This window comes from Epinephelus fuscoguttatus, linkage group LG16, assembly GCF_011397635.1.
Source record: "Epinephelus fuscoguttatus linkage group LG16, E.fuscoguttatus.final_Chr_v1".
NCBI classification, from domain to species: domain Eukaryota; kingdom Metazoa; phylum Chordata; class Actinopteri; order Perciformes; family Serranidae; genus Epinephelus; species Epinephelus fuscoguttatus.
Window position 1 is genome coordinate 41,756,424 of NC_064767.1, and position 11,633 is coordinate 41,768,056.

The 11,633-nt window shown below is 44.1% G+C and overlaps 1 protein-coding gene across 1 annotated transcript in view; it reads left to right on the plus strand.

Moving 5' to 3' along the window:
• zswim8 (zinc finger, SWIM-type containing 8) overlaps positions 1–9,800 on the plus strand; it is a 130,853-nt gene extending 121,053 nt beyond the window's left edge. Inside the window, exon 26 of the mRNA XM_049601153.1 lies at positions 7,659–9,800. Coding sequence (XP_049457110.1) covers positions 7,659–7,862 — 204 coding nt within the window. The 3' untranslated portion in view covers positions 7,863–9,800. The remainder of the gene's footprint in view (positions 1–7,658) is intronic.
• Positions 9,801–11,633: the final 1,833 nt, after the last annotated feature.

Genomic DNA, 11,633 nt, shown 5'->3' on the forward strand with positions numbered 1-11,633 from the left:
AGCATGTTTTGTTTACTGCACTTTAACAAAGTGGGAAAGCTAAGTAAGTTCCTAGTAAAACTGAATCTGAGCAGGCTTTAAAGCTGACCAGCTGCACTATACTTTTTATTTTAATTGAGTAAAACTGTTTAAGCAGAAATTTACATTTATATTTTTCATTCAAAAAATATGTTAAAAAAACAGCAGGATTTTATTTTTCACTTTTATATTTCTATTTTCATTCAAACAATGTGAAAAAGCAGGATTTTATATATATTTGTTTCATTCAAAAATTGGGTAAAAAGTTAACTGCTGTGGTGGTATGTTTTAATAAGGTTACCAATAAGTAAAAGATATTTAATAGCTGTCTATTTTTTCATTACTGTACCGAAAAAAAACGAACCGTGACTTATGTACCGAGGTACATACCGAACCGTGACTTTTGTGTACCGTTACACCCCTATTCTGAGGTGAAGAGGTCCACCTCTGCTCTGCCAAAGAGGCTGGTGGTCCAGATGGTGTGCACCACCTCTGGATGGAGGCACCACTCCCCTGATGGAGGCTTTTGACGGGAGAGGAAGTTTGCAAGGTGGTTCTGCTCTCCCGGTAGATATATTGCCCATAGGCTGATCAAACGGGGGGCTGCCCAGGTCAGGAGATCCTGTGACACTTGCAGCAGCCGTGCAGACTTGACCCCACCCTGATGGTTGATATGATACACGGTTGAGGTGTTGTCTCACCGTATGAGGACATGCTTGCCTCTCAGGTACGGCAGGAAGTGCTTGGGAGCTAGGTGCACCGCTCGCAACTCCGGCACATTGATGTGTTCGGCACAGTCATCCACAGACCACCATTCATGAGTCATCCTGCTCTGCCACACTGCAGCCCATCCCAAGGGGCAGGCGTCTGTAGTGACAGTCTCCCTGTGAGATGGAATGGAGCCCATAGGGACACCCCTTGTCATGTAGGCACTGTCCCTCCAAGTGGAAGCTGTTCAACCACCTCTGCAGGGGGCGCAGCGATAGCAAGCCCAGCGGAACAACAGCTGAAACGGATGTTAGTTTGCCCAAAAGCCAAAGAAACGTGACCAGTGAACGTGAATAGGGGAAGAAGGTGCAGGATGTCTGCCACACGGTGGGGGGGCGGACAAGCTGTCATAGTTACAGTGTTCAATTCTACACCAATGAAAATTGTGGTCTGAGATGGTTCCAGACAACTCTTCTCCATATTGACCTTGAGGCCTAGGTGGGCCATGTGGGACAAGAGACGCTCTGTATCTTGGGACACCTGAGTCCGGGATGGGGCACAGATCAGCCAGTCGTCGAGTTACGGAAGAACCTTCATGGCCTGAGACTGCAGAGGCGCAAGGGCCGCTGCCACACATCTTGTAAACACCCTTGGGGAGAGGGAGAGCCCGAATGGTAGCACCCTGAACTGCCAGTGGTGGCCTCGATAGGCAAAACGCAGAAACTGCCGGTGTTGACGAGCAATGGGAACATGAAAATAAGTGTCCTTCAGGTCTATGGACGTAAACCATTCTCCCTGGGCAACAGTTCGCAGAACATCTGCCGTAGTCAACATGTGGAATGGCATGACCTTCATAAACCTGTTCAGTCCCCTCAGATCTAAGACTGGATGAAATCCGCCGGTCTTTTTTGACAAGAGGAAGTATGTTGAGTAGAACTCAGCATAAAGATATATATATATATATATATACAGTACAGGCCAAAAGTTTGGACACACCTTCTCATTCAATGCGTTTTCTTTATTTTCATGACTATTTACATTGTAGATTCTCACTGAAGGCATCAAAACTATGAATGAACACATGTGGTGTTATGTACTTAACAAAAAAAGGTGAAATAACTGAAAACATGTTTTATATTCTAGTTTCTTCAAAATAGCCACCCTTTGCTCTGATTACTGCTTTGCACACTCTTGGCATTCTCTCCATGAGCTTCAAGAGGTAGTCACCTGAAATGGTTTCCACTTCACAGGTGTGCCTTATCAGGGTTAATTAGTGGAATTTCTTGCTTTATCAATAGGGTTGGGACCATCAGTTGTGTTGTGCAGAAGTCAGGTTAATACACAGCCGACAGCCCTATTGGACAACTGTTAAAATTCATATTATGGCAAGAACCAATCAGCGAACTAAAGAAAAACAAGTGGCCATCATTACTTTAAGAAATGAAGGTCAGCCAGTCCGGAAAATTGCAAAAACTTTAAATGTGTCCCCAAGTGGAGTCGCAAAAACCATCAAGCGCTACAACGAAACTGGCACACATGAGGACCGACCCAGGAAAGGAAGACCAAGAGTGTCCTCTGCTTCTGAGGATAAGTTCATCCGAGTCACCAGCCTCAGAAATCGCAAGTTAACAGCAGCTCAGATCAGAGACCAGATGAATGCCACACAGAGTTCTAGCAGCAGACCCATCTCTAGAACAACTGTTAAGAGGAGACTGCGCCAATTAGGCCTTCATGGTCAAATAGCTGCTAGGAAACCACTGTTAAGGAGAGGCAACAAGCAGAAGAGATTTGTTTGGGCCAAGAAACACAAGGAATGGACATTAGACCAGTGGAAATCTGTGCTTTGGTCTGATGAGTCCAAATTTGAGATCTTTGGTTCCAACCGCCGTGTCTTTGTGAGGCGCAGAAAAGGTGAACGGATGGATTCCACATGCCTGGTTCCCACTGTGAAGCATGGAGGAGGAGGTGTGATGGTGTGGGGGTGTTTTGCTGGTGACACTGTTGGGGATTTATTCAAAATTGAAGGCACACTGAACCAGCATGGCTACCACAGCATCCTGCAGCGACATGCCATCCCATCCGGTTTGCGTTTAGTTGGACGATCATTTGTTTTTCAACAGGACAATGACCCCAAACACACCTCCAGGCTGTGTAAGGGCTATTTGACCAAGAAGGAGAGTGATGGAGTGCTGCGGCAGATGACCTGGCCTCCACAGTCACCGGACCTGAACCCAATGGAGATGGTTTGGGGTGAGCTGGACCGCAGAGTGAAGGCAAAGGGGCCAACAAGTGCTAAACACCTCTGGGAACTCCTTCAAGACTGTAGGAAAACCATTTCAGGTGACTACCTCTTGAAGCTCATGGAGAGAATGCCAAGAGTGTGCAAAGCAGTAATCAGAGCAAAGGGTGGCTATTTTGAAGAAACTAGAATATAAAACATGTTTTCAGTTATTTCACCTTTTTGTTAAGTACATAACTCCACATGTGTTCATTCATAGTTTTGATGCCTTCAGTGAGAATCTACAATGTAAATAGTCAAGAAAATAAAGAAAACGCATTGAATGAGAAGGTGTGTCCAAACTTTTGGCCTGTACTGTATATATGCATATATATATATATATATATATATATATATATATATATATATATCTATATATATATATATATATATAGATATAGATATAGATATATAGATATATATATAGATATAGATATATAGATATAGTTATGGATATAGCTATATATATATATATATATATATGATAGATAGATATGTTCACCGGATGCTGGGAACAAGGAGCACTAACTCTAGCTTTCATCAGCAAAGGCTTGTCAAAAAGCAAAAGCACTACTTGCAAAAAACAATAAGATAAGATAAGATACACCTTTATTGATCCCAAAATTGAGAAGTTCCAGTGTTATAGCAGTCAAGGGTAAAGAGTCAAATTAAAGATTTCAATATTTAAAAACTTAAAAAAAAACTGGGCATACAGAAAAAAGTACAAAAGATACAAGAAACAGCAATAAATAACAACAATAATAATAATGAGCAATGGATTAAAGTGAACATATTTAGTTTAAGTGAATATTGAATGTGCAAATAACAACATGGGAGACAGCAATGCTTATAGTGGTGTCCATTAAGTAAAGTGTCCATAGTGTCCCTAAAGTGTCCATGGTGCAGTTTACTGTGAGCAGTGCTGGTTATGAAGCCTGACAGCAGCAGGCAGGAAGGACCTGCGATAGCGTTCCTTCACACACTTAGGGTGAATCAGTCTATCGCTGAAGGAGCTCTTCAGAGCTTTTATCTCCTCCTGCAGAGGATGGGAGTCATTAGTCCTCAGAGATGACAGCTTGGCTGTCATCCTCCTTTCTCCCACCACCTGCACAGAGTCCAGAGAGCATCCCAGGACAGAGCTGGCCTTCTTGATCAGCTTGTCCAGTCTCTTCCTATCTGCAGCCGAGACGCTGCTGCCCCAGCAGACTACTCCGTAAAAGATGGCTGATGCCACCACAGTATCAAAGAAGGTCTTCAGGAGCGCCCCCTGCACTCCAAAAGACCTGAGCCGCCTGAGCAGGTAAAGTCTGCTTTGGCCTTTCCTGAACACTGCTGTTATGTGGTTAGTCCAGTCCAGTTTATTGTTAAGATGAACACCCAGGTACTTATAAGATGTCACCATCTCAATGTCCTTTCCCTGGATGTTCACCGGTGTTGGGGGTCTGCGCCTGCGGAAATCCACCACCAGCTCTTTGGTTTTACCCGCGTTGATCTGAAGGTGGTTCCTCAGGCACCAGTCCACAAAGTCCTGGTTCAGTTCTCTGTACTCCCTGTCGTCCCCATCTGTGATGAGGCCGACGATGGCAGAGTCATCAGAGAACTTCTGCAGATGACAGGTGGGGGTGTTGTGTGAAAAGTCTGCAGTGTAGAGGGTGAAGAGGAACGGTGCCAGCACCTTCCCCTGCGGGGCCCCCGTACTGCAGACAACCAAGTCCGATACACAGGGGAGGGGCAGACTGATCAAATCTATTGAAGAAGAGATTCAGATCATCCACCCACTTCTGGTTGTCTCTGGCCTGGGAGTCTGGCTGTTTGTGTCCTGAGATGGTTTTCAGACCTCTCCAGACTCCGCTGACGTCACTCTGCTGCAGCTGTTCTTCCATTTTCTTTTTATATCCTTCCTTTCCCCGCCTGATGTTTCTCCATAGCTCCTTCTGCACGGCCTTCAACTCCTCCTTATTTCCAGAGTTAAAAGCTCTCTGCTTTCTCCTTCAGGAGAGCTTTTATATCTGGAGTAATCCAGGGTTTGGTGTTGGAGAAGCAGCGTACAGTCCTGGTGGGTATGGTGCTTTCCACACAGACGTTAATATAATTCGTAATGCATGATGTCATACTGTCAATGTCCTCCCCATGGGAATCACTGAGTACCTCCCACACAGTGGTCCCTGCAGCAATGCTGTTCCTTGATAGTGATGTGCCCAGAGTTACACCATCTATCATTCACAAACACAGCCAGCCCTCCTCCTTTCGTCTTACTGCTGTCCTGTTGTATCTGATGAGCTGGAATCCGTCCAGCGTGGCGATCGTGTCCGGTACTTCCACGTTCAGCCATGTCTCAGTAAACACCAGCATGCTGCTCTGCCGGTACTCCCTCTGATGGCGAGTCAGCGCCGACAGCTCGTCCCCCTTGTTGGGGAGCGATCTTACGTTCTCCATGACGACGGACGGGTTTGTACCGTCTCCTCCAGTGTCGGCGCTGCACTCCAGCGTAACATCCCCGTCTCCTTCTCCGCAGCTCGCCGGGAATGTCGTGCCTCTCCTCGGGCTGCACCGCGGTGTGTTGTAGTGCTAACAGCTGGTCCCGGGTGTAAACAATGGAGGCACGGCTGGGCACCGGATCCCCGCACATGATCGTATCCATAGCAAAAAGGGAGAAAGACCGCTATAAAGAGAGCGGTCTTCGTCTCCATAACAAAGCAAAACATAAGTGCTAGCTAGCCAAACTTAAAAAAAACTCAAAGTGAGAAAGTTAAAAAGAAAAGATAGAGAAAAGCTCGGCGTGAGCAGGAGCTGCTGTAACAGGCGTCCGCACTAGAGGCGCCATCTTGCAAAAACAAAAACAAACAAACAAAAAAAAAAACACATACAGTTAACTGGAGCACAGACACTAGAGCCCCAACACTGTAGGTAACAAAATGAGACCATATGCTGGAGGGAGGCAGCGTGCACGTAGCCTTCACCAACAGAGGTTGATTATAACAAACTCAAAATGAACTTTAGTACGGATGCTACCGCTAAATAAACAACGGGCTATACACGCTGACAAATGGGGAGCGCTAACACAACCCTCCAGCAGAAAAAACCCAGAAACAGAGAACAATAACTCAGTCAGAGTAAATCAAGTGCCAGGAAGATGTTGCGCGAACGCAACTTTCACCAACAAGTTTAACAAAGCAGGTAATATAACATTAGTTTGCAAACAGCTTAGGAGTTACATACCTTCTCTGGAGAGGGAAGTGAAACACTGCCTTACCGGAAAAAGGGACGCACCGCGTCCACACTGAACCAAACGTAGTTAAACATGTCTCAAGAGGGAAAGAATGCCGTCGCAGTTCCTGGAGGGCGAATATCCATTGCTCCGACAGAAATGGCCACGGAACTGCTAGCGACGGGATATAAGTTTGAAATGCAGTTGCAATGCTTCCAAAAGCAACCTGCGTGTGAGAAGATGAAAAGGAAATGATCCTCTGATGTTACTGGAAAATATAGTCTCTTTCGGATCATCCAGGGGTCACAGGTGACATTGTTGGTATACATACTCGAACTGCGCATGCGCAAAGGGGAATATTCAGTGCTTCAGGCACCGCCTCTGGTGGTCAGCAGGGATGAAATAGAACCGGTATGTCTGGGTACTTTTGTCACAATGAGTTCCACAACAATACTGTTTTAATGTCTTATGTGTCTATTAGGGATGCACCGATTGTAAAATTCTGGACAGGTACAGATACCAATGTTTAAAATAACAATTTGGCCAATAGCTGATACTGATGTTTTTTTGTTGTTGTTTATTCTCTCTTTTGTACCAGGGAAACAAAGAAATCTTCATTCTAAAAAATAGCTGATGTGTTTTAAAGTAATGAATCCCTTCATTATACTACCTCTAAATGTATCACAAATCACAAATTCAATCATACACATTTATGAAACAACCTTTAAATAATCTTTCACATGAATAACATAAAAAAAAAAAACTACCATAAAAAACTTTTTACTCTGTATAATACAATATAATTCAACAACTCCAATATCTATTTTATATTGTCATGAAAACTTAAAGAAATTCTTCCTTTAGACAGCTGGATTTATTCAAGTTTCTAACCAAAAACTTTACAACTTTACTACTACAAGATTACATTTGAACACAACATAACATAGTCATTTTTACTGAAGAGAGCTTGAACACATCATAATGTTACTCAATGCAACTTTATTGGGTTTTTTTTTTTTTCTTTTTTGTTTTTTTTTTTTCTTTTTTTTTTTTACAATTATATACTTATTCTGAATTTGATGACTGCAACACGTTTCAATAAAGTTGGAACAGCAGCAACAAAAGACTATGGAAGTTGTGGAATGCTCAAAAAACACCTGTTTAGAACATCCCACAGGTGGTATAATAATAAAAACAAATAAATTCTGGGCATGCACTATAGGAAGTGCAAGAGGATGTAGGAGTAACCTTTGCAGGTTATGAATTGAGCGACCAGCTCTTGTTAGAATGATGGGCTGCCTTGTTTGAATTTATTCTCCATCATATAATACATCCTTTTTTTGACTCATGCAGTGCTGCTCTATCTCAATGCTATGTGATCTCGGAGTTATCCATCTACATCCAGGCTGCCCAAAGAATCATACCTCCCCCTCTCTCTCTCTGCAGTATATCCACCACCGGCTCATCCACCTGACGCCTGCCGACTATGATGACTTTGTCAACATCATTCGCAGCGCTCGAGGTGCTTTCTGCTTGACGCCCGTGGGTATGATGCAGTTTAACGATGTGCTTCAGAACCTGAAGAGAGGCAAGCAGACCAAGGAGCTGTGGCAGCGCATCTCCCTGGAGATGGCAACCTTCTCCCCCTGAGCAGCATGCTCATGGGGAGAGTGTGCTGGGCCTGGGCTTGAGGTGTCCCATCCAGCGCCCACTCAGCTTCCGACATTGTCACTGCCACTGCACTGAGTGGGCAACGTTTATGCTGTCAGGGATCCTGCTCTCTGCTACGTGGACTCAAACAAATACAGCACACAGGCAGTACAATCAGCTCCCATACCCCTGACCCACAGAGACTTTGTTTTTTTATCTGTGTTTGTCCACCCAGAGCTCAGAGGAGGAGCCAGGTCACCTTCCTGCTCTCCTCTGTTGTTGACTGACTCCTCACTTGCGTTTTATCATGGTTCATGTTTGTGTAATTGTGGAATTAATGTGTACTCCTTCTATCTTCATCTAACTGGCCTCTTCCATTTCCCTTAAGCTGAAGATATTGACTGGTATCTCTCACCCTCCATCCTCACTTCATTTCCAGTATTTTTTAGTTTTGTTAAGCTTTCTTTTGATTGAAACCACTGAGTATGGTTCATTTTCATGCTGCAACATTCCTGTCCAGAGTGGTATGTGTTGTGAGGCCTCTTTCACCAAAAGCTTGTCACTATGGATCTGAATCTTTGCAGTGTGGATGAAAGGGAAGATTTGCAAGGAAAAGGGGTTTAATATGAGAAATTATATTGTGAGTACGGGTGAGGATTTTTCAGTATTTTGTTTAATCTTTTTTGATACTTTGTATAGAATATTACATGTATGCAGAGAGGAATGGGAAGAGAATGAGAGTATGTGAAAAGTGCTGTTGTTGTTGTGTGGGATCCATATTTACATTTCAGCCTGCCTGAGGAGTGACATGAAAACAGCTCCAGACCAAGCCAGAGGCCAACGAACTACTGCTGGGCCAAGCAGGGCCAGCAAGGGCTTACTAAGTGTCCAACATGTGGATCACTCTTATATTATGATTTGTCCATAGGGCAAATATATAATTGGTAAGTGTTTTCAAAGACTGCAGTTGAGATCTGAGCAGTTGGTTTACAAAATATAAATTTTGAATGGGAAGCATCTGGGCTGTCCCAGATGCACACAGTGGATGAGACAGGAGCTGTGTCTCATTTTTGGCCATCTTTTTCAAACTCCAATCTTCCAAACTGAATATATGCTGGTGTATTCAGTGCAGCTGAGAACTGCATCTGCTTAGATTTGGAGGCTCTTTGAGGTCTTTAGTATCCCAAAATGCACTGTGTGCAGCTCACTAGTCTCTGTGAAGCTTCAGCTGTGATTTTGTGATGTCACTCCAGTGACTCCTCCACAGACTGTTCTGCATGGGGACAGTGCAGTTACTAGCTGACCTCCAAAGGTCACCTCTTTAGAAACCATAACTTTAAAACAGTGGCCCCTGAAATGAGACACAGCTGTGGTGTGGCTCTCTCTGCTTGGCTTATCTGGGTAATGCAGGAGTCCAAACACTCACCAAGACCTGTCAGAAATCGGACATGAGTATGTTTGAGTGGCCCCACTGTTCAGCGTGGCTAGCTCACAGACATAGTGCTGTTATATGCACCATCTCTGTCCAGGCAGCTACTGTGGTTCTGAACCAGCCTCTCTGATTGGCTCTGGACCTCACAGGTGAAGGTGACTTGGCAGAAAATGTACTGTGATATTTTTGTATTCCTCAAAAAGTGTAGCTTGATTGAAAATATCTATGTGCTGATTGCAAAAGGTTCTAATTTAGAGTGAAAAAAGGTAAAAGCAATACTAAAAGTGTAGAGTTTACTTAATAAAGATAATTCAAAAAACTAACTTTGTGTGACTCGTGTGGGATTCAGTGAGAGCTTTTGCTCATTTTACCTGTATGGGTCAACAGGTGTAACTGCGCTCTGGTCCTGAGGCTGCCTGCACACCCTCAGCAGCGTCCACCAGAGAGATTAGTGGGATATTTTAACAGATCATTAGTCAGTCAAGTCCTAAATGGTTTTTCCCAGCAGCATAGACCATTTAGGTTGCATCTTTGATTTTCCATAATTCTGTTCATCCTAAAAAGATGCTAAAGCACCAGCTAGGTTCGGTTAGATTAGGTTAGGTGCGTTCTCTTGTTACACTGAGTGAGATCCTGTCTCTCACAGGCCTGCTCATCCTCATCTGACTACCTTAGTTTCTTTGAAAACAACTCCATCCCTCTAGCGGAGATGTGATGCAGGGCACTAATGGGTGCCCTTAAAATGGAGAATACTCAGTGCACTGCCATGTAGGCTGTCCTACATGCTAGAAAACTTTCTGTGCACTGATGTAGAGTTCTGCACGGATTCATTTTTAAAAACCTGCACCCGCCCATAAAGCTCAGTGCCAGACCTGACGCGGTACCTGTTACATCTAAGTCAAAGCCGTACCCGGTGAAAGTCCTGCGACCCGGCCCACACCAGTGATTAAACACACACAGCCTACAGTCACTCACATTAAGCTGGGTTCTCTGTTCTTGAATTACAAATCCAGCAGAGGAGAAGTCTCTTTCACTGGCTACGCTCGATGCCAGGATGGTGAAAACATTCCACGTAGTCACAACTTTTTTGTTTTTTTTTTTACCTTGTTGGGATTCACAGGACTACAGATGATTTGTCATTTGTTAAAATCTAAACTGGACATGTGAAGGCTTTTCCTCTCTGCATGCTCTTTGTTCTTCAAACAAAGAACTATTTGACACCCATCTCCAGGATGTCTCACACCTCATTGAGAGACAGGTCTCAAAACTTGATTGGACAGCACTTTTATAGTGACATGTGACTCTGTGATGTCACAGGCATCTGTAGAAGGTCTGTTCCCCTCAGACAATCTTTCTCTTACTAGGGAGCTGCCAAGCCACCCATACCTCTTCCCGGCTGGGCCTGGACCAGCCCAGATGCCCAGACCCTTGCTCCACAGCCCCAAACCACTAAAGGAAGGGCAATTGATCACAGACTCTCTAACCTGAACCAGAAATTTGGAGGTGGAAGCACAAGGTTTGCAACTAGCGTTCTAGCAACAAGGAGAACCAAGTGAATTAGCACCCAGCGTCTAACTCTGTAAAGACCTCAAGCGACCAGCTTCCTCAGCACCTTTGGAACAAAGGACACACCAAGACTGCATGTGGAACCACAGCTCTTTCCAGCCTTCTTCCGCTGGCTAACAAAGCAGCACACCACCAAGTGACGTAACAACTGGGCATAGCTTTATCACAGCTTTACAGGCTAAGCAAGACTGTTTAATTTGTATGTGATTTAATGCTGTCATTGAGTTATTGTTGAGATTGTTTGCAGTCAGGTCATTGGTTAGTTGGCTTCGCCAAAGCTAAGTGTTTAGTTTGCTAATACTGTTCACAGACAGATTCTTGCACACAACAAAACAATCTCTGCACTAATCCAGACTGTTTGCAACACAAATCACATTGACATAGACTCATTAACAAATAGGCTTTCAACAGAGCTTCACCCAAACAGGCATCTCAGTTCCCGCTTCTTTTCCTTTGTCTTTGTCCTGACAACACTGTCAAACAAACACCTCCCCCAATCTGAAGCCAGCTTTGATTCAGCCATCTTGTAGTTCTCTGTTGTCAGCCATTTTGTTTTGTAGGCCAAACAGCTCTTTGATCACCACACCCGCCTTTGTCTCTCTCTCTCTCTCTCTCTCTCTCTCTCTCTCTCTCTCTCTCTGCACACACGCACGCACACACATACACACACACATACACACCAAGCTTGTATATAGTTAGTTAGAATTTCTGTGTTTGGTTTTGCTTTGCTTAATTTGTTAATAAATATGATTCTTTGGAATCATACCTGCTGT